General features: G+C 40.2%; 10 protein-coding genes across 10 annotated transcripts; all 10 read left to right on the top strand.

Annotated features, from left to right (window-relative positions):
• The first annotated feature begins 591 nt into the window (after positions 1–591).
• Positions 592–1865, top strand: LOC139444322 (uncharacterized). The gene is made up of 3 exons (XM_071225260.1): positions 592–640; positions 1117–1214; positions 1425–1865. The coding sequence occupies exons 1-3, from the start codon at positions 592–594 to the stop codon at positions 1863–1865; spliced, it is 588 nt and encodes a 195-aa protein (XP_071081361.1).
• A 1411-nt stretch (positions 1866–3276) lies between these two features.
• LOC139444321 (uncharacterized) lies at positions 3277–4550 on the top strand. The gene is made up of 3 exons (XM_071225259.1): positions 3277–3325; positions 3802–3899; positions 4110–4550. Exons 1-3 carry the CDS (start codon positions 3277–3279, stop codon positions 4548–4550), a joined length of 588 nt encoding a protein of 195 aa, XP_071081360.1.
• A 1411-nt stretch (positions 4551–5961) lies between these two features.
• LOC139444320 (uncharacterized) lies at positions 5962–7235 on the top strand. The gene is made up of 3 exons (XM_071225258.1): positions 5962–6010; positions 6487–6584; positions 6795–7235. Exons 1-3 carry the CDS (start codon positions 5962–5964, stop codon positions 7233–7235), a joined length of 588 nt encoding a protein of 195 aa, XP_071081359.1.
• Positions 7236–8659: 1424 nt separating this feature from the next.
• LOC139444326 (uncharacterized) lies at positions 8660–9933 on the top strand. The gene is made up of 3 exons (XM_071225263.1): positions 8660–8708; positions 9185–9282; positions 9493–9933. Exons 1-3 carry the CDS (start codon positions 8660–8662, stop codon positions 9931–9933), a joined length of 588 nt encoding a protein of 195 aa, XP_071081364.1.
• A 1430-nt stretch (positions 9934–11363) lies between these two features.
• LOC139444324 (uncharacterized) lies at positions 11364–12637 on the top strand. The gene is made up of 3 exons (XM_071225262.1): positions 11364–11412; positions 11889–11986; positions 12197–12637. Exons 1-3 carry the CDS (start codon positions 11364–11366, stop codon positions 12635–12637), a joined length of 588 nt encoding a protein of 195 aa, XP_071081363.1.
• Positions 12638–14066: 1429 nt separating this feature from the next.
• Positions 14067–15272, top strand: LOC139444309 (uncharacterized). Its single transcript, XM_071225243.1, has 3 exons — positions 14067–14115; positions 14592–14701; positions 14832–15272. The coding sequence occupies exons 1-3, from the start codon at positions 14067–14069 to the stop codon at positions 15270–15272; spliced, it is 600 nt and encodes a 199-aa protein (XP_071081344.1).
• Positions 15273–16702: 1430 nt separating this feature from the next.
• On the top strand, positions 16703–17976 carry LOC139444327 (uncharacterized). The gene is made up of 3 exons (XM_071225264.1): positions 16703–16751; positions 17228–17325; positions 17536–17976. The coding sequence occupies exons 1-3, from the start codon at positions 16703–16705 to the stop codon at positions 17974–17976; spliced, it is 588 nt and encodes a 195-aa protein (XP_071081365.1).
• A 1429-nt stretch (positions 17977–19405) lies between these two features.
• LOC139444329 (uncharacterized) lies at positions 19406–20679 on the top strand. Its single transcript, XM_071225266.1, has 3 exons — positions 19406–19454; positions 19931–20028; positions 20239–20679. The coding sequence occupies exons 1-3, from the start codon at positions 19406–19408 to the stop codon at positions 20677–20679; spliced, it is 588 nt and encodes a 195-aa protein (XP_071081367.1).
• A 1436-nt stretch (positions 20680–22115) lies between these two features.
• Positions 22116–23379, top strand: LOC139444328 (uncharacterized). Its single transcript, XM_071225265.1, has 3 exons — positions 22116–22164; positions 22631–22728; positions 22939–23379. The coding sequence occupies exons 1-3, from the start codon at positions 22116–22118 to the stop codon at positions 23377–23379; spliced, it is 588 nt and encodes a 195-aa protein (XP_071081366.1).
• Positions 23380–24759: 1380 nt separating this feature from the next.
• Positions 24760–26036, top strand: LOC139444311 (uncharacterized). Its single transcript, XM_071225246.1, has 3 exons — positions 24760–24808; positions 25285–25385; positions 25596–26036. The coding sequence occupies exons 1-3, from the start codon at positions 24760–24762 to the stop codon at positions 26034–26036; spliced, it is 591 nt and encodes a 196-aa protein (XP_071081347.1).
• Positions 26037–27735: the final 1699 nt, after the last annotated feature.

Here is a 27735-nt window from a genome sequence, read left to right as displayed (position 1 = left end):
GCATGAATTCACAAAAAAAAGCGTCACTCGACAATCATTGTAAATTGAAACCGGTGACACCTGGCGTTGCGGTCATAAAATCCTCCCGCTATTTGGACATGTCGTGTTGAATAAACTATGGCATATACACAATATCCCACTGACACTGAAGATTTTAATGACCATATAACATGCATGAGAAGTAGGTGTGCCAGACAGAAGAGAACAACAGCGATCGCTAGTAACTCCACAATGCCACCTGCTTCATTATGTCCAAGATACAGGCGATATCTCATGTTCTGTTGTTCTCATTTTAAGTGAAACAGTTTCCATGTCTTTAACACAGGAACATGTATTCAGTAATCCTAAAAAAACACTGCCCATAGTATGAAGGAACTGCTAGGGTTTGACCTTACAAATGGTTTGATTTAGCGGTACGGGTGTCTATAATGAATCCAGTTACCTCCCGTGGTACTATGACGTCACAATTACGTGACGTCACAATGACATGACGTCATCGACAATCACTCCGACATTGATTCGGTAATGTCAACACGCTCCAGTTTTGCTCAGTGAATATTTGCGAATCTTTCCTTGAAGCAAGTGTTGAAAATGACGTTTTGTGGCCGCGACTGGCTCCGAGGAGCACGAACAGCTCCAGGTTAGTTTCATTTTACAGTTAATGTGATTTTTAAAAACGAGAAAACGATTTCATGTTTGAAAAAGGAATGTTATTTATCGTCTCCCTTCTCCAAACGTTTCGCTGGCAATAATTAATCAGATAAGTCATGTGATCGCTCATGAAGATATTTAATTGATGTCTCATGGAGAAGAGTTTAGCTTGAAGTTTGTCTCAGTGGATACAAAATTGACAAGTATAAAACGTCCACCCCAAAGAATAATCAGTCTGGATTATCTGCCGAAACAGATTCCATAATGAACAGGTTAAAAAGGAATGTGATTAGCTTGAAGGCAAACTCAAATATAACGAGCATCTTATTTTCAAACCTACTCCAAATTAATGTAATACATTTGAATTTTATTGTGATTTGTGCTAACTTCCTGTATGACTGTATAACAGCGGGTTTGAATGTGAAGAGATGTAATTTAAGACTGTAGATTTACTTCATATTCCAGACCTGCAGCATCTGTTCACCAGTGAACTTCTAGATGAGTTTGACGCCATCCGCCTTTGGCTCCATCTGATCCGGACTGCCATTCTCCAAGAAAATGAGGTAAGCAGTACGGCCTGCATGATTAGGATGGTGTAGCATCATATTCCGATATTTCCTTTGCCCTTAAACGGACCTGGGGAGTAAACTTAATTTACCAAATATGTTTTTAGAACGTAATTCGTCCTCATATTAGTTTAAGTTAATGCATGTCATCGAACACGATTTACTGTATGGATCTGTGCAATGTGTGTGTTTATTTCTTTATAACAGGTGACTGAGAACAAGAGATGCAAGCGACATTTGTGGATGTTACAGAGAGAGGTTGATTGTGGCTGGACACAGATGTCCAAACTTTTCCTCAGCAATGATCGCCTACCAAGCGTGCGCAACTCACTCATCGAAATCCACAACGCCGTCACATCGGCCGCCGCTCACTACAGGCTTTCGCGACTTCTCCCGCCACCCATCTTCGTCCAGGGAGAACTTGTCCCCCCGACCCTGCCCCCAAAAGCCGGGAAGCTCAGGCGTTTCATCACCAGTGTCCGTTCTAGACTGGCATCCGTCGCATCCAAAAACAAGGTGAAACCCACAGACGTTTCTGCTGCCAAATCACATGTCAAAGACACATTTGGCCACAACTCTGTCTTTGGTCGTGTTGTGCAGTGTATCAGGAACATCGCCAGTAGCAAGAACCAGGTTCTCCCTGTGTGAAAACATGCAGTGTGAAAACAAAAACATGTATTGTAAAACCTATTGGAATTTCTGTATATTTAATTTGATTTGTTTGAAATTGTACATATTGTCTGACGTTATACATCTCTGCAAATCATAATGTCGTAATTCATTACATGGAAAACATTATACAACTTCTGTAAATCCTGTTTTATTTGTAATTTGAAATTTCTCTAAAGCATTACTTCGTCATTCTTATAACGGAAGTCTCATATTGCCAGTTTGGTATATGCAGACATTAAATGGAATGAATGAAACGTGAGGTGGTTTGTTGTCTGTCGTCCTTGGCATGCACACAGTCAGATAGCCGTGTATGGAGATTCCGTCCACTATTAGACTGTGTCTTGTTCAGAGACTGGCGTCTTATCTGCATGCAATAGAAAAAGTATTTCTGTACCTATGTGTGTTACATAAACGATTGTTAGTGTGGTCGTATAGCTGCTTCTAAAAGAGGAAAGATATGCTGTAGGTGGGATGGTGCCATATATAGTAAGTACATGAATGTCTTTGTAGAAGATGCGGAATTGGACGAAGACAAATAACATAAACTTGATAGTCGCTACACGAAGACGAACACTATAGGTAAACTGTTCATTTCGTCCATGTCACATGAACGAAACAGTATATGAGAATTTTTTTTACGCCGCTTTCGGCAATATTCCAACTGAAATCACGACAGAGAAAACCCAGAATGGGTTCCACACATTGTACACATGTGGGATATCGAAGAGGAGACTTTGACTTGACGTGTCAATGCTTATCAATGCTTGTCAACCAACCACAAGAAAAAGGCCTATTCCGATCAAATTGGAAGCATGAATTCACAAAAAAGCGTCACTCGACAATCATTGTAAATTGAAACCGGTGACACCTGGCGTTGCGGTCATAAAATCCTCCCGCTATTTGGACATGTCGTGTTGAATAAACGATGGCATATACACAATATCCCACTGACACTGAAGATTTTAATGACCATATACCATGCATGAAAAGTAGGTGTGCCAGACAGAAGAGAACAACAGCGATCGCTAGTAACTCCACAATGCCACCTGCTTCATTATGTCCAAGATACATGTTCTGTTGTTCTCATTTTAAGTGAAACAGTTTCCATGTCTTTAACACAGGAACATGTATTCAGTAATCCTAAAAAAACACTGCCCATAGTATGAAGGAACTGCTAGGGTTTGACCTTACAAATGGTTTGATTTAGCGGTACGGGTGTCTTTAATGAATCCAGTTACCTCCCGTGGTACTATGACGTCACAATTACGTGACGTCACAATGACATGACGTCATCGACAATCACTCCGACATTGATTCGGTAATGTCAACACGCTCCAGTTTTGCTCAGTGAATATTTGCGAATCTTTCCTTGAAGCAAGTGTTGAAAATGACGTTTTGTGGCCGCGACTGGCTCCGAGGAGCACGAACAGCTCCAGGTTAGTTTCATTTTACAGTTAATGTGATTTTTAAAAACGAGAAAACGATTTCATGTTTGAAAAAGGAATGTTATTTATCGTCTCCCTTCTCCAAACGTTTCGCTGGCAATAATTAATCAGATAAGTCATGTGATCGCTCATGAAGATATTTAATTGATGTCTCATGGAGAAGAGTTTAGCTTGAAGTTTGTCTCAGTGGATACAAAATTGACAAGTATAAAACGTCCACCCCAAAGAATAATCAGTCTGGATTATCTGCCGAAACAGATTCCATAATGAACAGGTTAAAAAGGAATGTGATTAGCTTGAAGGCAAACTCAAATATAACGAGCATCTTATTTTCAAACCTACTCCAAATTAATGTAATACATTTGAATTTTATTGTGATTTGTGCTAACTTCCTGTATGACTGTATAACAGCGGGTTTGAATGTGAAGAGATGTAATTTAAGACTGTAGATTTACTTCATATTCCAGACCTGCAGCATCTGTTCACCAGTGAACTTCTAGATGAGTTTGACGCCATCCGCCTTTGGCTCCATCTGATCCGGACTGCCATTCTCCAAGAAAATGAGGTAAGCAGTAAGGCCTGCATGATTAGGATGGTGTAGCATCATATTCCGATATTTCCTTTGCCCTTAAACGGACCTGGGGAGTAAACTTAATTTACCAAATATGTTTTTAGAACGTAATTCGTCCTCATATTAGTTTAAGTTAATGCATGTCATCGAACACGATTTACTGTATGGATCTGTGCAATGTGTGTGTTTATTTCTTTATAACAGGTGACTGAGAACAAGAGATGCAAGCGACATTTGTGGATGTTACAGAGAGAGGTTGATTGTGGCTGGACACAGATGTCCAAACTTTTCCTCAGCAATGATCGCCACCCAAGCGTGCGCAACTCACTCATCGAAATCCACAACGCCGTCACATCGGCCGCCGCTCACTACAGGCTTTCGCGACTTCTCCCGCCACCGATCTTCGTCCAGGGAGAACTTGTCCCCCCGACCCTGCCCCCAAAAGCCGGGAAGCTCAGGCGTTTCATCACCAGTGTCCGTTCTAGACTGGCATCCGTCGCATCCAAAAACAAGGTGAAACCCACAGACGTTTCTGCTGCCAAATCACATGTCAAAGACATATTTGGCCACAACTCTGTCTTTGGTCGTGTTGTGCAGTGTATCAGGAACATCGCCAGTAGCAAGAACCAGGTTCTCCCTGTGTGAAAACATGCAGTGTGAAAACAAAAACATGTATTGTAAAACCTATTGGAATTTCTGTATATTTAATTTGATTTGTTTGAAATTGTACATATTGTCTGACGTTATACATCTCTGCAAATCATAATGTCGTAATTCATTACATGGAAAACATTATACAACTTCTGTAAATCCTGTTTTATTTGTAATTTGAAATTTCTCTAAAGCATTACTTCGTCATTCTTATAACGGAAGTCTCATATTGCCAGTTTGGTATATGCAGACATTAAATGGAATGAATGAAACGTGAGGTGGTTTGTTGTCTGTCGTCCTTGGCATGCACACAGTCAGATAGCCGTGTATGGAGATTCCGTCCACTATTAGACTGTGTCTTGTTCAGAGACTGGCGTCTTATCTGCATGCAATAGAAAAAGTATTTCTGTACCTATGTGTGTTACATAAACGATTGTTAGTGTGGTCGTATAGCTGCTTCTAAAAGAGGAAAGATATGCTGTAGGTGGGATGGTGCCATATATAGTAAGTACATGAATGTCTTTGTAGAAGATGCGGAATTGGACGAAGACAAATAACATAAACTTGATAGTTGCTACACGAAGACGAACACTATAGGTAAACTGTTCATTTCGTCCATGTCACATGAACGAAACAGTATATGAGAATTTTTTTTACGCCGCTTTCGGCAATATTCCAACTGAAATCACGACAGAGAAAACCCAGAATGGGTTCCACACATTGTACACATGTGGGATATCGAAGAGGAGACTTTGACTTGACGTGTCAATGCTTATCAATGCTTGTCAACCAACCACAAGAAAAAGGCCTATTCCGATCAAATTGGAAGCATGAATTCACAAAAAAGCGTCACTCGACAATCATTGTAAATTGAAACCGGTGACACCTGGCGTTGCGGTCATAAAATCCTCCCACTATTTGGACATGTCGTGTTGAATAAACTATGGCATATACACAATATCCCACTGACACTGAAGATTTTAATGACCATATACCATGCATGAAAAGTAGGTGTGCCAGACAGAAGAGAACAACAGCGATCGCTAGTAACTCCACAATGCCACCTGCTTCATTATGTCCAAGATACATGTTCTGTTGTTCTCATTTTAAGTGAAACAGTTTCCATGTCTTTAACACAGGAACATGTATTCAGTAATCCTAAAAAAACACTGCCCATAGTATGAAGGAACTGCTAGGGTTTGACCTTACAAATGGTTTGATTTAGCGGTACGGGTGTCTTTAATGAATCCAGTTACCTCCCGTGGTACTATGACGTCACAATTACGTGACGTCACAATGACATGACGTCATCGACAATCACTCCGACATTGATTCGGTAATGTCAACACGCTCCAGTTTTGCTCAGTGAATATTTGCGAATCTTTCCTTGAAGCAAGTGTTGAAAATGACGTTTTGTGGCCGCGACTGGCTCCGAGGAGCACGAACAGCTCCAGGTTAGTTTCATTTTACAGTTAATGTGATTTTTAAAAACGAGAAAACGATTTCATGTTTGAAAAAGGAATGTTATTTATCGTCTCCCTTCTCCAAACGTTTCGCTGGCAATAATTAATCAGATAAGTCATGTGATCGCTCATGAAGATATTTAATTGATGTCTCATGGAGAAGAGTTTAGCTTGAAGTTTGTCTCAGTGGATACAAAATTGACAAGTATAAAACGTCCACCCCAAAGAATAATCAGTCTGGATTATCTGCCGAAACAGATTCCATAATGAACAGGTTAAAAAGGAATGTGATTAGCTTGAAGGCAAACTCAAATATAACGAGCATCTTATTTTCAAACCTACTCCAAATTAATGTAATACATTTGAATTTTATTGTGATTTGTGCTAACTTCCTGTATGACTGTATAACAGCGGGTTTGAATGTGAAGAGATGTAATTTAAGACTGTAGATTTACTTCATATTCCAGACCTGCAGCATCTGTTCACCAGTGAACTTCTAGATGAGTTTGACGCCATCCGCCTTTGGCTCCATCTGATCCGGACTGCCATTCTCCAAGAAAATGAGGTAAGCAGTACGGCCTGCATGATTAGGATGGTGTAGCATCATATTCCGATATTTCCTTTGCCCTTAAACGGACCTGGGGAGTAAACTTAATTTACCAAATATGTTTTTAGAACGTAATTCGTCCTCATATTAGTTTAAGTTAATGCATGTCATCGAACACGATTTACTGTATGGATCTGTGCAATGTGTGTGTTTATTTCTTTATAACAGGTGACTGAGAACAAGAGATGCAAGCGACATTTGTGGATGTTACAGAGAGAGGTTGATTGTGGCTGGACACAGATGTCCAAACTTTTCCTCAGCAATGATCGCCTACCAAGCGTGCGCAACTCACTCATCGAAATCCACAACGCCGTCACATCGGCCGCCGCTCACTACAGGCTTTCGCGACTTCTCCCGCCACCCATCTTCGTCCAGGGAGAACTTGTCCCCCCGACCCTGCCCCCAAAAGCCGGGAAGCTCAGGCGTTTCATCACCAGTGTCCGTTCTAGACTGGCATCCGTCGCATCCAAAAACAAGGTGAAACCCACAGACGTTTCTGCTGCCAAATCACATGTCAAAGACACATTTGGCCACAACTCTGTCTTTGGTCGTGTTGTGCAGTGTATCAGGAACATCGCCAGTAGCAAGAACCAGGTTCTCCCTGTGTGAAAACATGCAGTGTGAAAACAAAAACATGTATTGTAAAACCTATTGGAATTTCTGTATATTTAATTTGATTTGTTTGAAATTGTACATATTGTCTGACGTTATACATCTCTGCAAATCATAATGTCGTAATTCATTACATGGAAAACATTATACAACTTCTGTAAATCCTGTTTTATTTGTAATTTGAAATTTCTCTAAAGCATTACTTCGTCATTCTTATAACGGAAGTCTCATATTGCCAGTTTGGTATATGCAGACATTAAATGGAATGAATGAAACGTGAGGTGGTTTGTTGTCTGTCGTCCTTGGCATGCACACAGTCAGATAGCCGTGTATGGAGATTCCGTCCACTATTAGACTGTGTCTTGTTCAGAGACTGGCGTCTTATCTGCATGCAATAGAAAAAGTATTTCTGTACCTATGTGTGTTACATAAACGATTGTTAGTGTGGTCGTATAGCTGCTTCTAAAAGAGGAAAGATATGCTGTAGGTGGGATGGTGCCATATATAGTAAGTACATGAATGTCTTTGTAGAAGATGCGGAATTGGACGAAGACAAATAACATAAACTTGATAGTTGCTACACGAAGACGAACACTATAGGTAAACTGTTCATTTCGTCCATGTCACATGAACGAAACAGTATATGAGAATTTTTTTTACGCCGCTTTCGGCAATATTCCAACTGAAATCACGACAGAGAAAACCCAGAATGGGTTCCACACATTGTACACATGTGGGATATCGAAGAGGAGACTTTGACTTGACGTGTCAATGCTTATCAATGCTTGTCAACCAACCACAAGAAAAAGGCCTATTCCGATCAAATTGGAAGCATGAATTCACAAAAAAAGCGTCACTCGACAATCATTGTAAATTGAAACCGGTGACACCTGGCGTTGCGGTCATAAAATCCTCCCGCTATTTGGACATGTCGTGTTGAATAAACTATGGCATATACACAATATCCCACTGACACTGAAGATTTTAATGACCATATACCATGCATGAAAAGTAGGTGTGCCAGACAGAAGAGAACAACAGCGATCGCTAGTAACTCCACAATGCCACCTGCTTCATTATGTCCAAGATACAGGCGATATCTCATGTTCTGTTGTTCTCATTTTAAGTGAAACAGTTTCCATGTCTTTAACACAGGAACATGTATTCAGTAATCCTAAAAAAACACTGCCCATAGTATGAAGGAACTGCTAGGGTTTGACCTTACAAATGGTTTGATTTAGCGGTACGGGTGTCTTTAATGAATCCAGTTACCTCCCGTGGTACTATGACGTCACAATTACGTGACGTCACAATGACATGACGTCATCGACAATCACTCCGACATTGATTCGGTAATGTCAACACGCTCCAGTTTTGCTCAGTGAATATTTGCGAATCTTTCCTTGAAGCAAGTGTTGAAAATGACGTTTTGTGGCCGCGACTGGCTCCGAGGAGCACGAACAGCTCCAGGTTAGTTTCATTTTACAGTTAATGTGATTTTTAAAAACGAGAAAACGATTTCATGTTTGAAAAAGGAATGTTATTTATCGTCTCCCTTCTCCAAACGTTTCGCTGGCAATAATTAATCAGATAAGTCATGTGATCGCTCATGAAGATATTTAATTGATGTCTCATGGAGAAGAGTTTAGCTTGAAGTTTGTCTCAGTGGATACAAAATTGACAAGTATAAAACGTCCACCCCAAAGAATAATCAGTCTGGATTATCTGCCGAAACAGATTCCATAATGAACAGGTTAAAAAGGAATGTGATTAGCTTGAAGGCAAACTCAAATATAACGAGCATCTTATTTTCAAACCTACTCCAAATTAATGTAATACATTTGAATTTTATTGTGATTTGTGCTAACTTCCTGTATGACTGTATAACAGCGGGTTTGAATGTGAAGAGATGTAATTTAAGACTGTAGATTTACTTCATATTCCAGACCTGCAGCATCTGTTCACCAGTGAACTTCTAGATGAGTTTGACGCCATCCGCCTTTGGCTCCATCTGATCCGGACTGCCATTCTCCAAGAAAATGAGGTAAGCAGTACGGCCTGCATGATTAGGATGGTGTAGCATCATATTCCGATATTTCCTTTGCCCTTAAACGGACCTGGGGAGTAAACTTAATTTACCAAATATGTTTTTAGAACGTAATTCGTCCTCATATTAGTTTAAGTTAATGCATGTCATCGAACACGATTTACTGTATGGATCTGTGCAATGTGTGTGTTTATTTCTTTATAACAGGTGACTGAGAACAAGAGATGCAAGCGACATTTGTGGATGTTACAGAGAGAGGTTGATTGTGGCTGGACACAGATGTCCAAACTTTTCCTCAGCAATGATCGCCTACCAAGCGTGCGCAACTCACTCATCGAAATCCACAACGCCGTCACATCGGCCGCCGCTCACTACAGGCTTTCGCGACTTCTCCCGCCACCGATCTTCGTCCAGGGAGAACTTGTCCCCCCGACCCTGCCCCCAAAAGCCGGGAAGCTCAGGCGTTTCATCACCAGTGTCCGTTCTAGACTGGCATTCGTTGCATCCAAAAACAAGGTGAAACCCACAGACGTTTCTGCTGCCAAATCACATGTCAAAGACACATTTGGCCACAACTCTGTCTTTGGTCGTGTTGTGCAGTGTATCAGGAACATCGCCAGTAGCAAGAACCAGGTTCTCCCTGTGTGAAAACATGCAGTGTGAAAACAAAAACATGTATTGTAAAACCTATTGGAATTTCTGTATATTTAATTTGATTTGTTTGAAATTGTACATATTGTCTGACGTTATACATCTCTGCAAATCATAATGTCGTAATTCATTACATGGAAAACATTATACAACTTCTGTAAATCCTGTTTTATTTGTAATTTGAAATTTCTCTAAAGCATTACTTCGTCATTCTTATAACGGAAGTCTCATATTGCCAGTTTGGTATATGCAGACATTAAATGGAATGAATGAAACGTGAGGTGGTTTGTTGTCTGTCGTCCTTGGCATGCACACAGTCAGATAGTCGTGTATGGAGATTCCGTCCACTATTAGACTGTGTCTTGTTCAGAGACTGGCGTCTTATCTGCATGCAATAGAAAAAGTATTTCTGTACCTATGTGTGTTACATAAACGATTGTTAGTGTGGTCGTATAGCTGCTTCTAAAAGAGGAAAGATATGCTGTAGGTGGGATGGTGCCATATATAGTAAGTACATGAATGTCTTTGTAGAAGATGCGGAATTGGACGAAGACAAATAACATAAACTTGATAGTTGCTACACGAAGACGAACACTATAGGTAAACTGTTCATTTCGTCCATGTCACATGAACGAAACAGTATATGAGAATTTTTTTTACGCCGCTTTCGGCAATATTCCAACTGAAATCACGACAGAGAAAACCCAGAATGGGTTCCACACATTGTACACATGTGGGATATCGAAGAGGAGACTTTGACTTGACGTGTCAATGCTTGTCAATGCTTGTCAACCCACCACAGGAAAAAGGTCTATTCCGATCAAATTGGAAGCATGAATTCACAAAAAAGCGTCACTCGACAATCATTGTAAATTGAAACCGATGACACCTGGCGTTGCGGTCATAAAATCCTCCCACTATTTGGACATGTCGTGTTGAATAAACCATGGCATATACACAATACCCCACTGACACTGAAGATTTTAATGACCATATAACATGCATGAGAAGTAGGTGTGCCAGACAGAAGAGAACAACAGCGGTCGCTAGTAACTCCACAATGTCACCTGCATCAATATGTCCAAGATACAGGCGATATCTCATGTTCTGTCATGTAGTTGTTCTCATTTTAAGTGAAACAGTTTCCATGTCTTTAACACAGGAACATGTATTCAGTAATCCTAAAAAACACTGCCCATAGTATGAAGGAACTGCTAGGGTTTGACCATATACATGGTTTGATTTAGCGGTACGGGTGTCTTTAATGAATCCAATTACCTCCCGTGGTACTATGACGTCACAATAACGTGACGTCACAATGACATGACGTCATCGACAATCACTCCGACATTGATTCGGTAATGTCAACACGCTCCAGTTTTGCTCAGTGAATATTTGCGAATCTTTCCTTGAAGCAAGTGTTGAAAATGACGTTTTGTGGCCGCGACTGGCTCCGAGGAGCACGAACAGCTCCAGGTTAGTTTCATTTTACAGTTAATGTGATTTTTAAAAACGAGAAAACGATTTCATGTTTGAAAAAGGAATGTTATTTATCGTCTCCCTTCTCCAAACGTTTCGCTGGCAATAATTAATCAGATAAGTCATGTGATCGCTCATGAAGATATTTAATTGATGTCTCATGGAGAAGAGTTTAGCTTGAAGTTTGTCTCAGTGGATACAAAATTGACAAGTATAAAACGTCCACCCCAAAGAATAATCAGTCTGGATTATCTGCCGAAACAGATTCCATAATGAACAGGTTAAAAAGGAATGTGATTAGCTTGAAGGCAAACTCAAATATAACGAGCATCTTATTTTCAAACCTACTCCAAATTAATGTAATACATTTGAATTTTATTGTGATTTGTGCTAACTTCCTGTATGACTGTATAACAGCGGGTTTGAATGTGAAGAGATGTAATTTAAGACTGTAGATTTACTTCATATTCCAGACCTGCAGCATCTGTTCACCAGTGAACTTCTAGATGAGTTTGACGCCATCCGCCTTTGGCTCCATCTGATCCGGACTGCCATTCTCCAAGAAAATGAGGTAAGCAGTACGGCCTGCATGATTAGGATGGTGTAGCATCATATTCCGATATTTCCTTTGCCCTTAAACGGACCTGGGGAGTAAACTTAATTTACCAAATATGTTTTTAGAACGTAATTCGTCCTCATATTAGTTTAAGTTAATTCTTGTGATCGAAAACGGTTTACTGTATGGATCTGTGCAATGTGTGTGTTTATTTCTTTATAACAGGTGACTGAGAACAAGAGATGCAAGCGACATTTGTGGATGTTACAGAGAGAGGTTGATTGTGGCTGGACACAGATGTCCAAACTTTTCCTCAGCAATGATCGCCTACCAAGCGTGCGCAACTCACTCATCGAAATCCACAACGCCGTCACATCGGCCGCCGCTCACTACAGGCTTTCGCGACTTCTCCCGCCACCGATCTTCGTCCAGGGAGAACTTGTCCCCCCGACCCTGCCCCCAAAAGCCGGGAAGCTCAGGCGTTTCATCACCAGTGTCCGTTCTAGACTGGCATTCGTTGCATCCAAAAACAAGGTGAAACCCACAGACGTTTCTGCTGCCAAATCACATGTCAAAGACACATTTGGCCACAACTCTGTCTTTGGTCGTGTTGTGCAGTGTATCAGGAACATCGCCAGTAGCAAGAACCAGGTTCTCCCTGTGTGAAAACATGCAGTGTGAAAACAAAAACATGTATTGTAAAACCTATTGGAATTTCTGTATATTTAATTTGATTTGTTTGAAATTGTACATATTGTCTGACGTTATACATCCCTGTAAATCATAATGTCGTAATTCATTACATGGAAAACATTATACAACTTCTGTAAATCCTGTTTTATTTGTAATTTGAAATTTCTCTAAAGCATTACTTCATCATTCTTATAACCGAAGTCTCATATTGCCAGTTTGGTACGCGTATATGCAGACATTAAATGGAATGAATGAAACGTGAGGTGGTTTGTTGTCTGTCGTCCTTGGCATGCACACAGTCAGATAGCCGTGTATGGAGATTCCGTCCACTATTAGACTGTGTCTTGTTCAGAGACTGGCGTCTTATCTGCATGCAATAGAAAAAGTATTTCTGTACCTATGTGTGTTACATAAACGATTGTTAGTGTGGTCGTATAGCTGCTTCTAAAAGAGGAAAGATATGCTGTAGGTGGGATGGTGCCATATATAGTAAGTACATGAATGTCTTTGTAGAAGATGCGGAATTGGACGAAGACAAATAACATAAACTTGATAGTTGCTACACGAAGACGAACACTATAGGTAAACTGTTCATTTCGTCCATGTCACATGAACGAAACAGTATATGAGAATTTTTTTTACGCCGCTTTCGGCAATATTCCAACTGAAATCACGACAGAGAAAACCCAGAATGGGTTCCACACATTGTACACATGTGGGATATCGAAGAGGAGACTTTGACTTGACGTGTCAATGCTTATCAATGCTTGTCAACCAACCACAAGAAAAAGGCCTATTCCGATCAAATTGGAAGCATGAATTCACAAAAAAGCGTCACTCGACAATCATTGTAAATTGAAACCGGTGACACCTGGCGTTGCGGTCATAAAATCCTCCCGCTATTTGGACATGTCTTGTTGAATAAACTATGGCATATACACAATATCCCACTGACACTGAAGATTTTAATGACCATATACCATGCATGAAAAGTAGGTGTGCCAGACAGAAGAGAACAACAGCGATCGCTAGTAACTCCACAATGCCACCTGCTTCATTATGTCCAAGATACAGGCGATATCTCATGTTCTGTTGTTCTCATTTTAAGTGAAACAGTTTCCATGTCTTTAACACAGGAACATGTATTCAGTAATCCTAAAAAAACACTGCCCATAGTATGAAGGAACTGCTAGGGTTTGACCTTACAAATGGTTTGATTTAGCGGTACGGGTGTCTTTAATGAATCCAGTTACCTCCCGTGGTACTATGACGTCACAATTACGTGACGTCACAATGACATGACGTCATCGACAATCACTCCGACATTGATTCGGTAATGTCAACACGCTCCAGTTTTGCTCAGTGAATATTTGCGAATCTTTCCTTGAAGCAAGTGTTGAAAATGACGTTTTGTGGCCGCGACTGGCTCCGAGGAGCACGAACAGCTCCAGGTTAGTTTCATTTTACAGTTAATGTGATTTTTAAAAACGAGAAAACGATTTCATGTTTGAAAAAGGAATGTTATTTATCGTCTCCCTTCTCCAAACGTTTCGCTGGCAATAATTAATCAGATAAGTCATGTGATCGCTCATGAAGATATTTAATTGATGTCTCATGGAGAAGAGTTTAGCTTGAAGTTTGTCTCAGTGGATACAAAATTGACAAGTATAAAACGTCCACCCCAAAGAATAATCAGTCTGGATTATCTGCCGAAACAGATTCCATAATGAACAGGTTAAAAAGGAATGTGATTAGCTTGAAGGCAAACTCAAATATAACGAGCATCTTATTTTCAAACCTACTCCAAATTAATGTAATACATTTGAATTTTATTGTGATTTGTGCTAACTTCCTGTATGACTGTATAACAGCGGGTTTGAATGTGAAGAGATGTAATTTAAAACTGTAGATTTACTTCATATTCCAGACCTGCAGCATCTGTTCACCAGTGAACTTCTAGATGAGTTTGACGCCATCCGCCTTTGGCTCCATCTGATCCGGACTGCCATTTCCTTTGCCCTTAAACGGACCTGGGGAGTAAACTTAATTTACCAAATATGTTTTTAGAACGTAATTCGTCCTCATATTAGTTTAAGTTAATGCATGTCATCGAACACGATTTACTGTATGGATCTGTGCAATGTGTGTGTTTATTTCTTTATAACAGGTGACTGAGAACAAGAGATGCAAGCGACATTTGTGGATGTTACAGAGAGAGGTTGATTGTGGCTGGACACAGATGTCCAAACTTTTCCTCAGCAATGATCGCCTACCAAGCGTGCGCAACTCACTCATCGAAATCCACAACGCCGTCACATCGGCCGCCGCTCACTACAGGCTTTCGCGACTTCTCCCGCCACCGATCTTCGTCCAGGGAGAACTTGTCCCCCCGACCCTGCCCCCAAAAGCCGGGAAGCTCAGGCGTTTCATCACCAGTGTCCGTTCTAGACTGGCATTCGTTGCATCCAAAAACAAGGTGAAACCCACAGACGTTTCTGCTGCCAAATCACATGTCAAAGACACATTTGGCCACAACTCTGTCTTTGGTCGTGTTGTGCAGTGTATCAGGAACATCGCCAGTAGCAAGAACCAGGTTCTCCCTGTGTGAAAACATGCAGTGTGAAAACAAAAACATGTATTGTAAAACCTATTGGAATTTCTGTATATTTAATTTGATTTGTTTGAAATTGTACATATTGTCTGACGTTATACATCTCTGCAAATCATAATGTCGTAATTCATTACATGGAAAACATTATACAACTTCTGTAAATCCTGTTTTATTTGTAATTTGAAATTTCTCTAAAGCATTACTTCGTCATTCTTATAACGGAAGTCTCATATTGCCAGTTTGGTATATGCAGACATTAAATGGAATGAATGAAACGTGAGGTGGTTTGTTGTCTGTCGTCCTTGGCATGCACACAGTCAGATAGTCGTGTATGGAGATTCCGTCCACTATTAGACTGTGTCTTGTTCAGAGACTGGCGTCTTATCTGCATGCAATAGAAAAAGTATTTCTGTACCTATGTGTGTTACATAAACGATTGTTAGTGTGGTCGTATAGCTGCTTCTAAAAGAGGAAAGATATGCTGTAGGTGGGATGGTGCCATATATAGTAAGTACATGAATGTCTTTGTAGAAGATGCGGAATTGGACGAAGACAAATAACATAAACTTGATAGTTGCTACACGAAGACGAACACTATAGGTAAACTGTTCATTTCGTCCATGTCACATGAACGAAACAGTATATGAGAATTTTTTTTACGCCGCTTTCGGCAATATTCCAACTGAAATCACGACAGAGAAAACCCAGAATGGGTTCCACACATTGTACACATGTGGGATATCGAAGAGGAGACTTTGACTTGACGTGTCAATGCTTGTCAATGCTTGTCAACCCACCACAGGAAAAAGGTCTATTCCGATCAAATTGGAAGCATGAATTCACAAAAAAGCGTCACTCGACAATCATTGTAAATTGAAACCGATGACACCTGGCGTTGCGGTCATAAAATCCTCCCACTATTTGGACATGTCGTGTTGAATAAACCATGGCATATACACAATACCCCACTGACACTGAAGATTTTAATGACCATATAACATGCATGAGAAGTAGGTGTGCCAGACAGAAGAGAACAACAGCGGTCGCTAGTAACTCCACAATGTCACCTGCATCAATATGTCCAAGATACAGGCGATATCTCATGTTCTGTCATGTAGTTGTTCTCATTTTAAGTGAAACAGTTTCCATGTCTTTAACACAGGAACATGTATTCAGTAATCCTAAAAAACACTGCCCATAGTATGAAGGAACTGCTAGGGTTTGACCATATACATGGTTTGATTTAGCGGTACGGGTGTCTTTAATGAATCCAATTACCTCCCGTGGTACTATGACGTCACAATAACGTGACGTCACAATGACATGACGTCATCGACAATCACTCCGACATTGATTCGGTAATGTCAACACGCTCCAGTTTTGCTCAGTGAATATTTGCGAATCTTTCCTTGAAGCAAGTGTTGAAAATGACGTTTTGTGGCCGCGACTGGCTCCGAGGAGCACGAACAGCTCCAGGTTAGTTTCATTTTACAGTTAATGTGATTTTTAAAAACGAGAAAACGATTTCATGTTTGAAAAAGGAATGTTATTTATCGTCTCCCTTCTCCAAACGTTTCGCTGGCAATAATTAATCAGATAAGTCATGTGATCGCTCATGAAGATATTTAATTGATGTCTCATGGAGAAGAGTTTAGCTTGAAGTTTGTCTCAGTGGATACAAAATTGACAAGTATAAAACGTCCACCCCAAAGAATAATCAGTCTGGATTATCTGCCGAAACAGATTCCATAATGAACAGGTTAAAAAGGAATGTGATTAGCTTGAAGGCAAACTCAAATATAACGAGCATCTTATTTTCAAACCTACTCCAAATTAATGTAATACATTTGAATTTTATTGTGATTTGTGCTAACTTCCTGTATGACTGTATAACAGCGGGTTTGAATGTGAAGAGATGTAATTTAAGACTGTAGATTTACTTCATATTCCAGACCTGCAGCATCTGTTCACCAGTGAACTTCTAGATGAGTTTGACGCCATCCGCCTTTGGCTCCATCTGATCCGGACTGCCATTCTCCAAGAAAATGAGGTAAGCAGTACGGCCTGCATGATTAGGATGGTGTAGCATCATATTCCGATATTTCCTTTGCCCTTAAACGGACCTGGGGAGTAAACTTAATTTACCAAATATGTTTTTAGAACGTAATTCGTCCTCATATTAGTTTAAGTTAATTCTTGTGATCGAAAACGGTTTACTGTATGGATCTGTGCAATGTGTGTGTTTATTTCTTTATAACAGGTGACTGAGAACAAGAGATGCAAGCGACATTTGTGGATGTTACAGAGAGAGGTTGATTGTGGCTGGACACAGATGTCCAAACTTTTCCTCAGCAATGATCGCCTACCAAGCGTGCGCAACTCACTCATCGAAATCCACAACGCCGTCACATCGGCCGCCGCTCACTACAGGCTTTCGCGACTTCTCCCGCCACCGATCTTCGTCCAGGGAGAACTTGTCCCCCCGACCCTGCCCCCAAAAGCCGGGAAGCTCAGGCGTTTCATCACCAGTGTCCGTTCTAGACTGGCATTCGTTGCATCCAAAAACAAGGTGAAACCCACAGACGTTTCTGCTGCCAAATCACATGTCAAAGACACATTTGGCCACAACTCTGTCTTTGGTCGTGTTGTGCAGTGTATCAGGAACATCGCCAGTAGCAAGAACCAGGTTCTCCCTGTGTGAAAACATGCAGTGTGAAAACAAAAACATGTATTGTAAAACCTATTGGAATTTCTGTATATTTAATTTGATTTGTTTGAAATTGTACATATTGTCTGACGTTATACATCCCTGTAAATCATAATGTCGTAATTCATTACATGGAAAACATTATACAACTTCTGTAAATCCTGTTTTATTTGTAATTTGAAATTTCTCTAAAGCATTACTTCATCATTCTTATAACCGAAGTCTCATATTGCCAGTTTGGTACGCGTATATGCAGACATTAAATGGAATGAATGAAACGTGAGGTGGTTTGTTGTCTGTCGTCCTTGGCATGCACACAGTCAGATAGCCGTGTATGGAGATTCCGTCCACTATTAGACTGTGTCTTGTTCAGAGACTGGCGTCTTATCTGCATGCAATAGAAAAAGTATTTCTGTACCTATGTGTGTTACATAAACGATTGTTAGTGTGGTCGTATAGCTGCTTCTAAAAGAGGAAAGATATGCTGTAGGTGGGATGGTGCCATATATAGTAAGTACATGAATGTCTTTGTAGAAGATGCGGAATTGGACGAAGACAAATAACATAAACTTGATAGTTGCTACACGAAGACGAACACTATAGGTAAACTGTTCATTTCGTCCATGTCACATGAACGAAACAGTATATGAGAATTTTTTTTACGCCGCTTTCGGCAATATTCCAACTGAAATCACGACAGAGAAAACCCAGAATGGGTTCCACACATTGTACACATGTGGGATATCGAAGAGGAGACTTTGACTTGACGTGTCAATGCTTATCAATGCTTGTCAACCAACCACAAGAAAAAGGCCTATTCCGATCAAATTGGAAGCATGAATTCACAAAAAAGCGTCACTCGACAATCATTGTAAATTGAAACCGGTGACACCTGGCGTTGCGGTCATAAAATCCTCCCGCTATTTGGACATGTCTTGTTGAATAAACTATGGCATATACACAATATCCCACTGACACTGAAGATTTTAATGACCATATACCATGCATGAAAAGTAGGTGTGCCAGACAGAAGAGAACAACAGCGATCGCTAGTAACTCCACAATGCCACCTGCTTCATTATGTCCAAGATACAGGCGATATCTCATGTTCTGTTGTTCTCATTTTAAGTGAAACAGTTTCCATGTCTTTAACACAGGAACATGTATTCAGTAATCCTAAAAAAACACTGCCCATAGTATGAAGGAACTGCTAGGGTTTGACCTTACAAATGGTTTGATTTAGCGGTACGGGTGTCTTTAATGAATCCAGTTACCTCCCGTGGTACTATGACGTCACAATTACGTGACGTCACAATGACATGACGTCATCGACAATCACTCCGACATTGATTCGGTAATGTCAACACGCTCCAGTTTTGCTCAGTGAATATTTGCGAATCTTTCCTTGAAGCAAGTGTTGAAAATGACGTTTTGTGGCCGCGACTGGCTCCGAGGAGCACGAACAGCTCCAGGTTAGTTTCATTTTACAGTTAATGTGATTTTTAAAAACGAGAAAACGATTTCATGTTTGAAAAAGGAATGTTATTTATCGTCTCCCTTCTCCAAACGTTTCGCTGGCAATAATTAATCAGATAAGTCATGTGATCGCTCATGAAGATATTTAATTGATGTCTCATGGAGAAGAGTTTAGCTTGAAGTTTGTCTCAGTGGATACAAAATTGACAAGTATAAAACGTCCACCCCAAAGAATAATCAGTCTGGATTATCTGCCGAAACAGATTCCATAATGAACAGGTTAAAAAGGAATGTGATTAGCTTGAAGGCAAACTCAAATATAACGAGCATCTTATTTTCAAACCTACTCCAAATTAATGTAATACATTTGAATTTTATTGTGATTTGTGCTAACTTCCTGTATGACTGTATAACAGCGGGTTTGAATGTGAAGAGATGTAATTTAAAACTGTAGATTTACTTCATATTCCAGACCTGCAGCATCTGTTCACCAGTGAACTTCTAGATGAGTTTGACGCCATCCGCCTTTGGCTCCATCTGATCCGGACTGCCATTCTCCAAGAAAATGAGGTAAGCAGTACGGCCTGCATGATTAGGATGGTGTAGCATCATATTCCGATATTTCCTTTGCCCTTAAACGGACCTGGGGAGTAAACTTAATTTACCAAATATGTTTTTAGAACGTAATTCGTCCTCATATTAGTTTAAGTTAATGCATGTCATCGAACACGATTTACTGTATGGATCTGTGCAATGTGTGTGTTTATTTCTTTATAACAGGTGACTGAGAACAAGAGATGCAAGCGACATTTGTGGATGTTACAGAGAGAGGTTGATTGTGGCTGGACACAGATGTCCAAACTTTTCCTCAGCAATGATCGCCACTCAAGCGTGCGCAACTCACTCATCGAAATCCACAACGCCGTCACATCGGCCGCCGCTCACTACAGGCTTTCGCGACTTCTCCCGCCACCGATCTTCGTCCAGGGAGAACTTGTCCCCCCGACCCTGCCCCCAAAAGCCGGGAAGCTCAGGCGTTTCATCACCAGTGTCCGTTCTAGACTGGCATCCGTCGCATCCAAAAACAAGGTGAAACCCACAGACGTTTCTGCTGCCAAATCACATGTCAAAGACACATTTGGCCACAACTCTGTCTTTGGTCGTGTTGTGCAGTGTATCAGGATCATCGCCAGTAGCAAGAACCAGGTTCTCCCTGTGTGAAAACATGCAGTGTGAAAACAAAAACATGTATTGTAAAACCTATTGGAATTTCTGTATATTTAATTTGATTTGTTTGAAATTGTACATATTGTCTGACGTTATACATCTCTGCAAATCATAATGTCGTAATTCATTACATGGAAAACATTATACAACTTCTGTAAATCCTGTTTTATTTGTAATTAGAAATTTCTCTAAAGCATTACTTCGTCATTCTTATAACGGAAGTCTCATATTGCCAGTTTGGTACGCGTATATGCAGACATTAAATGGAATGAATGAAACGTGAGGTGGTTTGTTGTCTGTCGTCCTTGGCATGCACACAGTCAGATAGCCGTGTATGGAGATTCCGTCCACTATTAGACTGTGTCTTGTTCAGAGACTGGCGTCTTATCTGCATGCAATAGAAAAAGTATTTCTGTACCTATGTGTGTTACATAAACGATTGTTAGTGTGGTCGTATAGCTGCTTCTAAAAGAGGAAAGATATGCTGTAGGTGGGATGGTGCCATATATAGTAAGTACATGAATGTCTTTGTAGAAGATGCGGAATTGGACGAAGACAAATAACATAAACTTGATAGTTGCTACACGAAGACGAACACTATAGGTAAACTGTTCATTTCGTCCATGTCACATGAACGAAACAGTATATGAGAATTTTTTTTACGCCGCTTTCGGCAATATTCCAACTGAAATCACGACAGAGAAAACCCAGAATGGGTTCCACACATTGTACACATGTGGGATATCGAAGAGGAGACTTTGACTTGACGTGTCAATGCTTGTCAATGCTTGTCAACCCACCACAGGAAAAAGGTCTATTCCGATCAAATTGGAAGCATGAATTCACAAAAAAGCGTCACTCGACAATCATTGTAAATTGAAACCGATGACACCTGGCGTTGCGGTCATAAAATCCTCCCACTATTTGGACATGTCGTGTTGAATAAACCATGGCATATACACAATACCCCACTGACACTGAAGATTTTAATGACCATATAACATGCATGAGAAGTAGGTGTGCCAGACAGAAGAGAACAACAGCGGTCGCTAGTAACTCCACAATGCCACCTGCTTCATTATGTCCAAGATACAGGCGATATCTCATGTTCTGTCATGTAGTTGTTCTCATTTTAAGTGAAACAGTTTCCATGTCTTTAACACAGGAACATGTATTCAGTAATCCTAAAAAACACTGCCCATAGTATGAAGGAACTGCTAGGGTTTGACCTTACAAATGGTTTGATTTAGCGGTACGGGTGTCTTTAATGAATCCAATTACCTCCCGTGGTACTATGACGTCACAATAACGTGACGTCACAATGACATGACGTCATCGACAATCACTCCGACATTGATTCGGTAATGTCAACACGCTCCAGTTTTGCTCAGTGAATATTTGCGAATCTTTCCTTGAAGCAAGTGTTGAATATGACGTTTTGTGGCCGCGACTGGCTCCGAGGAGCACGAACAGCTCCAGGTTAGTTTCATTTTACAGTTAATGTGATTTTTAAAAACGAAAAAATGATTTCATGTTTGAAAAAGGAATGTTATTTATCGTCTCCCTTCTCCAAACGTTTCGCTGGCAATAATTAATCAGATAAGTCATGTGATCGCTCATGAAGATATTTAATTGATGTCTCATGGAGAAGAGTTTAGCTTGAAGTTTGTCTCAGTGGATACAATTTTGACAAGTATAAAACGTCCACCCCAAAGAATAATCAGTCTGGATTATCTGCCGAAACAGATTCCATAATGAACAGGTTAAAAGGGAATGTGATAAGCTTCAAGGCAAACTCAAATATAACGAGCATCTTATTTTCAAATTTACTCCAAATTAATGTAATGCAATTGAATTTTATTGTGATTTGTGTTAACTTCCTATAACAGCGGTTTTGAATGTGAAGAGATGTAATTTAAGACCGTAGGCTTACTTCATCTTCCAGACCTGCAGCATCTGTTCACCAGTGAACTTCTGGATGAGTTTGACGCCATCCGCCTTTGGCTCCATCTGATCCGGACTGCCATTCTCCAAGAAAATGAGGTAAGCAGTACGGCCTGCATGATTAGGATGGTGTAGCATCATATTCCGGTATTTCCTTAGCCCCTAAACGGACCTGGGGAGTAAGCTTAATTTACCAAATATGTTTTTAGAACATCATTCGTCCTCATATTAGTTTAAGTTAATTCTTGTGATCGAAAACGGTTTACTGTATGGATCTGTGCAATGTGTGTGTTTATTTCTTTATAACAGGTGACTGAGAACAAGAGATGCAAGCGACATTTGTGGATGTTACAGAGAGAGGTTGATTGTGGCTGGACACAGATGTCCAAACTTTTCCTCAGCAATGATCGCCACTCAAGCGTGCGCAACTCACTCATCGAAATCCACAACGCCGTCACATCGGCCGCCGCTCACTACAGGCTTTCGCGACTTCTCCCGCCACCCATCTTCGTTCAGGGAGAACTTGTCCCCCCGACCCTGCCCCCTAAAGCCGGGAAGCTCAGGCGTTTCATCACCAGTGTCCGTACTAGACTGGCATCTATCGCATTCAAAAACAAGGTGAAACCCACAGACGTTTCTGCTGCCAAATCACATGTCAAAGACACATTTGGCCACAACTCTGTCTTTGGTCGTGTTGTGCAGTGTATCAGGAACATCGCCAGTAGCAAGAACCAGGTTCTCCCTGTGTGAAAACATACACATGTATTGTAAAATCTGTTTGAATTTCTGTATATCTAATTTGATTTGTTTGAAGTTGTACATATTGTCTGACGTTATACATCCCTGTAAATCATAATGTTGTAATTCATTACTTGGAAAACATTATACAACTTCTGTAAATCCTGTTTTATTTGTAATTTGAAATTTCTCTAAAGCATTACTTCATCATTCTTATAACCGAAGTCTCATATTGCCAGTTTGGTACGCGTATATGCAGACATTAAATGGAATGAATGAAACGTGAGGTGGTTTGTTGTCTGTCGTCCTTGGCATGCACACAGTCAGATAGCCGTGTGTGGAGATTCCGTCCACTATTAAACTGTGTCTTGTTCAGAGACTGGCGTCTTATCTGCATGCAATAGAAAAAGTATTTCTGTACCTATGTGTGTTACATAAACGATTGTTAGTGTGGTCGTATAGCTGTCTTCTAAAAGAGGAAAGATACACTATAAGTGGGATGGTGCCATATATAGTAAGAACCCGAATGTCTTTGATAGTTGCTACACGAAGACAAACACTGTATGTAAACTGTTCATTTCGTCCATTTCACATGAACGAAATAGTGAATGAGTAGGGTTTTACGCCGCTTTCGGCAATAGTCCAAATGAAATCACGACAGAGAAAACCCAGAATGGGTTCCACACATTGTACGCATGTGGGATATCGAAGGGGAGACTTTGACTTGACGTGTCAATGCTTATCAATGCTTGTCAACCAACCACAAGAAAAAGGCCTATTCCGATCAAATTGGAAGCATGAATTCACAAAAAAAGCGTCACTCGACAATCATTGTAAATTGAAACCGATGACACCTGGCGTTGCGGTCATAAAATCCTCCCGCTATTTGGACATGTCTTGTTGAATAAACTATGGCATATACACAATATCCCACTGACACTGAAGATTTTAATGACCATATACCATGCATGAGAAGTAGGTGTGCCAGACAGAAGAGAACAACAGCGATCGCTAGTAACTCCACAATGCCACCTGCATCATTATGTCCAAGATACAGGCGATATCTCATGTTCTGTCATGTAGTTGTTCTCATTTTAAGTGAAACAGTTTCCATGTCTTTAACACAGGAACATGTATTCAGTAATCCTAAAAAAAAAATGCCCATAGTATGAGAAACTGCTAGGGTTTGACCATATACATGGTTTGATTTAGCGGTACGGGTGTCTTTAATGAATCCAGTTACCTCCCGTGGTACTATGGCGTCACAATTACGTGACGTCACAATGACATGACGTCATCGACAATCACTCCGACATTGATTCGGTAATGTCAACACGCTCCAGTTTTGCTCAGTGAATATTTGCGAATCTTTCCTTGAAGCAAGTGTTGAAAATGACGTTTTGTGGCCGCGACTGGCTCCGAGGAGCACGAACAGCTCCAGGTTAGTTTCATTTTACAGTTAATGTGATTTTTAAAAACGAGAAAACGATTTCATGTTTGAAAAAGGAATGTTATTTATCGTCTCCCTTCTCCAAACGTTTCGCTGGCAATAATTAATCAGATAAGTCATGTGATCGCTCATGAAGATATTTAATTGATGTCTCATGGAGAAGAGTTTAGCTTGAAGTTTGTCTCAGTGGATACAATTTTGACAAGTATAAAACGTCCACCCCAAAGAATAATCAGTCTGGATTATCTGCCGAAACAGATTCCATAATGAACAGGTTAAAAAGGAATGTGACCAGCTTGATGGCAAACTGAAATATAACGAGCATCTTATTTTCAAACCTACTCCAAATTAATGTAATACATTTGAATTTTATTGTGATTTGTGTTAACTTCCTGTATGACTGTATAACAGCAGGTTTGAATGTGAAGAGATGTAATTTAAGACTGTAGACTTACTTCATCTTACAGACCTGCAGCATCTGTTCACCAGTGAACTTCTGGATGAGTTTGACGCCATCCGCCTTTGGCTCCATCTGATCCGGACTGCTGCCATTCTCCAAGAAAATGAGGTAAGCAGTACGGCCTGCATAATTAGGATGGTGTAGCATCATATTCCGGTATTTCCTTTGCCCCTAAACGGACCTGGGGAGTAAACTTAATTTACCAAATATGTTTTTAGAACATCATTCGTCCTCATATTAGTTTAAGTTAATTCTTGTGATCGAAAACGGTTTACTGTATGGATCTGTGCAATGTGTGTGTTTATTTCTTTATAACAGGTGACTGAGAACAAGAGATGCAAGCGACATTTGTGGATGTTACAGAGAGAGGTTGATTGTGGCTGGACACAGATGTCCAAACTTTTCCTCAGCAATGATCGCCACCCAAGCGTGCGCAACTCACTCATCGAAATCCACAACGCCGTCACATCGGCCGCCGCTCACTACAGGCTTTCGCGACTTCTCCCGCCACCGATCTTCGTCCAGGGAGAACTTGTCCCCCCGACCCTGCCCCCTAAAGCCGGGAAGCTCAGGCGTTTCATCACCAGTGTCCGTACTAGACTGGCATCTATCGCATTCAAAAACAAGGTGAAACCCACAGACGTTTCTGCTGCCAAATCACATGTCAAAGACACATTTGGCCACAACTCTGTCTTTGGTCGTGTTGTGCAGTGTATCAGGAACATCGTCAGTAGCAAGAACCAGGTTCTCCCTGTGTGAAAACATACACATGTATTGTAAAATCTGTTTGAATTTCTGTATATCTAATTTGATTTGTTTGAAGTTGTACATATTGTCTGACGTTATACATCCCTGTAAATCATGATGTTGTAATTCATTACATGGAAAACATTATACAACTTCTGTAAATCCTGTTTTATTTGTAATTTGAAAATTCTCTAAAGCATTACTTCATCATTCTAATAACCGAAGTCTGATATTGCCAGTTTGGTATATGCAGACATTAAATGGAATGAATGAAACGTGAGGTGGTTTGTTGTCTGTCTTCCTTGGCATGCACACAGTCAGATAGCCGTGTGTGGAGATTCCGTCCACTATTAAACTGTGTCTTGTTCAGAGACTGGCGTCTTATCTGCGTCTGGTACATGTAGTGATCACTGTAAAATCCTCACAGCGTCCAGGAGCACTGCACTGTGTGGTTGTCATGGAAACATCCAATCAAAGAAAAACGCACTTTTCAGGTATCATACTCAATCATAAAATAATACAGTTATCATAGAAACAAACAAGGAAAAACAATAAATGATATACGGAATCAAGTCTTTGAAAGACTTTTAGAAGTGATACACATAAGGAAGAGAATATGTGGATGTCAACATCGTCACTATGTGTTTTATCATAGTATAGAAGTTGACATCCATAAGTTCTTAAGTTCATAAAATAATATATGTGTGAAGGACATAGAAATAAAAGAGGTGAGGGTCTCATACACAATCATAAAATAGTAGAAGTTTTAAGTTCGGCATAATCTGAATTAGAAATAATTGGTAATGTCGAAAGGCTGTAAGGTAGGCGACAGTGATCAAAGATATATTCTAACAATGCAAGTAGTCACTTGAGCTGCAAATAGTACATGCTTGTATTGAATGTATTACTTACATTTTGATATGTGACATGAATCACCACTCAGAGATCGCATAAATAATATAATTGTATGTGGATTACAGTGTCAATTAAGATCTATTATATTTTAACCATAACGCTTTGAGGTTTTCACTTCAGACATCTTATATTTAGCTAAGCATGGTCACGCATGCATATACTTTGAATATAGTACAAAATAGGGCATGCCTTGAATAAATGGTATTCACTTGCTGTTTCACGTATGCCATATCGTTTACAAGATCCTACAAGTCCATGTCGTTCGGGGGACACATTTTAACCGAGGACCGTTATCTTTTTCTCCGGTAATTTTATTTATAATACCCAGATATACTGCATCAGACCAGAGACCATGAAATAAATTACCTCGGTCTGTGTTAATAGGGGAAACATGGCGAATACAAGTTTTTGTTTCTTTTAAAATTGCTCAATCCCTGCGTCAATATACATCAATAATACATGCTATATACATATGTACTTGAGATGCAACATGAGTGAGTTTCTCGTTAGCACATATAAACCAAGACTTTCTTATGATTTAGAAACATTTGCTTGTGTTAAAATACAATGTAAAGTCTTAAGGTGTTTTTGTTTGGTGTGCGTGCGTGCGTGTGTTTCTTAGCACCACATTTCCTTGTAAACAGAGCAGTGTGTCCACTCGTCAGATGTTGTTTGAATTAACGAAGGATCCCGCCGTGTGAAGTAATGAATGGTCCCTTGCGGAGTGATATCATTTTCATGTACATTGTGTGAGATTAATTCAGTATTAAATGTATGCACGGCACATAAGCATGTC

Source organism: Haliotis cracherodii, unplaced genomic scaffold, assembly GCF_022045235.1.
Source record: "Haliotis cracherodii isolate W230 unplaced genomic scaffold, xgHalCrac1.p SCAF_5, whole genome shotgun sequence".
Classification (NCBI taxonomy): domain Eukaryota; kingdom Metazoa; phylum Mollusca; class Gastropoda; order Lepetellida; family Haliotidae; genus Haliotis; species Haliotis cracherodii.
The sequence above is the reverse complement of the archived record's forward strand: the minus strand, read 5'-3'. Positions and strand labels throughout refer to the sequence as shown.

Coding starts and splice junctions, on each gene's coding strand:
- LOC139444322 (XM_071225260.1), top strand. CDS start 592: ATGACGTTTTGTGGCCGCGACTGGCTCCGAGGAGCACGAACAGCTCCA. Junction 641..1,116: donor AGGAGCACGAACAGCTCCAG/GTTAGTTTCATT, acceptor TTCATATTCCAG/ACCTGCAGCATCTGTTCACC. Junction 1,215..1,424: donor CCATTCTCCAAGAAAATGAG/GTAAGCAGTACG, acceptor TCTTTATAACAG/GTGACTGAGAACAAGAGATG.
- LOC139444321 (XM_071225259.1), top strand. CDS start 3,277: ATGACGTTTTGTGGCCGCGACTGGCTCCGAGGAGCACGAACAGCTCCA. Junction 3,326..3,801: donor AGGAGCACGAACAGCTCCAG/GTTAGTTTCATT, acceptor TTCATATTCCAG/ACCTGCAGCATCTGTTCACC. Junction 3,900..4,109: donor CCATTCTCCAAGAAAATGAG/GTAAGCAGTAAG, acceptor TCTTTATAACAG/GTGACTGAGAACAAGAGATG.
- LOC139444320 (XM_071225258.1), top strand. CDS start 5,962: ATGACGTTTTGTGGCCGCGACTGGCTCCGAGGAGCACGAACAGCTCCA. Junction 6,011..6,486: donor AGGAGCACGAACAGCTCCAG/GTTAGTTTCATT, acceptor TTCATATTCCAG/ACCTGCAGCATCTGTTCACC. Junction 6,585..6,794: donor CCATTCTCCAAGAAAATGAG/GTAAGCAGTACG, acceptor TCTTTATAACAG/GTGACTGAGAACAAGAGATG.
- LOC139444326 (XM_071225263.1), top strand. CDS start 8,660: ATGACGTTTTGTGGCCGCGACTGGCTCCGAGGAGCACGAACAGCTCCA. Junction 8,709..9,184: donor AGGAGCACGAACAGCTCCAG/GTTAGTTTCATT, acceptor TTCATATTCCAG/ACCTGCAGCATCTGTTCACC. Junction 9,283..9,492: donor CCATTCTCCAAGAAAATGAG/GTAAGCAGTACG, acceptor TCTTTATAACAG/GTGACTGAGAACAAGAGATG.
- LOC139444324 (XM_071225262.1), top strand. CDS start 11,364: ATGACGTTTTGTGGCCGCGACTGGCTCCGAGGAGCACGAACAGCTCCA. Junction 11,413..11,888: donor AGGAGCACGAACAGCTCCAG/GTTAGTTTCATT, acceptor TTCATATTCCAG/ACCTGCAGCATCTGTTCACC. Junction 11,987..12,196: donor CCATTCTCCAAGAAAATGAG/GTAAGCAGTACG, acceptor TCTTTATAACAG/GTGACTGAGAACAAGAGATG.
- LOC139444309 (XM_071225243.1), top strand. CDS start 14,067: ATGACGTTTTGTGGCCGCGACTGGCTCCGAGGAGCACGAACAGCTCCA. Junction 14,116..14,591: donor AGGAGCACGAACAGCTCCAG/GTTAGTTTCATT, acceptor TTCATATTCCAG/ACCTGCAGCATCTGTTCACC. Junction 14,702..14,831: donor CCCTTAAACGGACCTGGGGA/GTAAACTTAATT, acceptor TCTTTATAACAG/GTGACTGAGAACAAGAGATG.
- LOC139444327 (XM_071225264.1), top strand. CDS start 16,703: ATGACGTTTTGTGGCCGCGACTGGCTCCGAGGAGCACGAACAGCTCCA. Junction 16,752..17,227: donor AGGAGCACGAACAGCTCCAG/GTTAGTTTCATT, acceptor TTCATATTCCAG/ACCTGCAGCATCTGTTCACC. Junction 17,326..17,535: donor CCATTCTCCAAGAAAATGAG/GTAAGCAGTACG, acceptor TCTTTATAACAG/GTGACTGAGAACAAGAGATG.
- LOC139444329 (XM_071225266.1), top strand. CDS start 19,406: ATGACGTTTTGTGGCCGCGACTGGCTCCGAGGAGCACGAACAGCTCCA. Junction 19,455..19,930: donor AGGAGCACGAACAGCTCCAG/GTTAGTTTCATT, acceptor TTCATATTCCAG/ACCTGCAGCATCTGTTCACC. Junction 20,029..20,238: donor CCATTCTCCAAGAAAATGAG/GTAAGCAGTACG, acceptor TCTTTATAACAG/GTGACTGAGAACAAGAGATG.
- LOC139444328 (XM_071225265.1), top strand. CDS start 22,116: ATGACGTTTTGTGGCCGCGACTGGCTCCGAGGAGCACGAACAGCTCCA. Junction 22,165..22,630: donor AGGAGCACGAACAGCTCCAG/GTTAGTTTCATT, acceptor TTCATCTTCCAG/ACCTGCAGCATCTGTTCACC. Junction 22,729..22,938: donor CCATTCTCCAAGAAAATGAG/GTAAGCAGTACG, acceptor TCTTTATAACAG/GTGACTGAGAACAAGAGATG.
- LOC139444311 (XM_071225246.1), top strand. CDS start 24,760: ATGACGTTTTGTGGCCGCGACTGGCTCCGAGGAGCACGAACAGCTCCA. Junction 24,809..25,284: donor AGGAGCACGAACAGCTCCAG/GTTAGTTTCATT, acceptor TTCATCTTACAG/ACCTGCAGCATCTGTTCACC. Junction 25,386..25,595: donor CCATTCTCCAAGAAAATGAG/GTAAGCAGTACG, acceptor TCTTTATAACAG/GTGACTGAGAACAAGAGATG.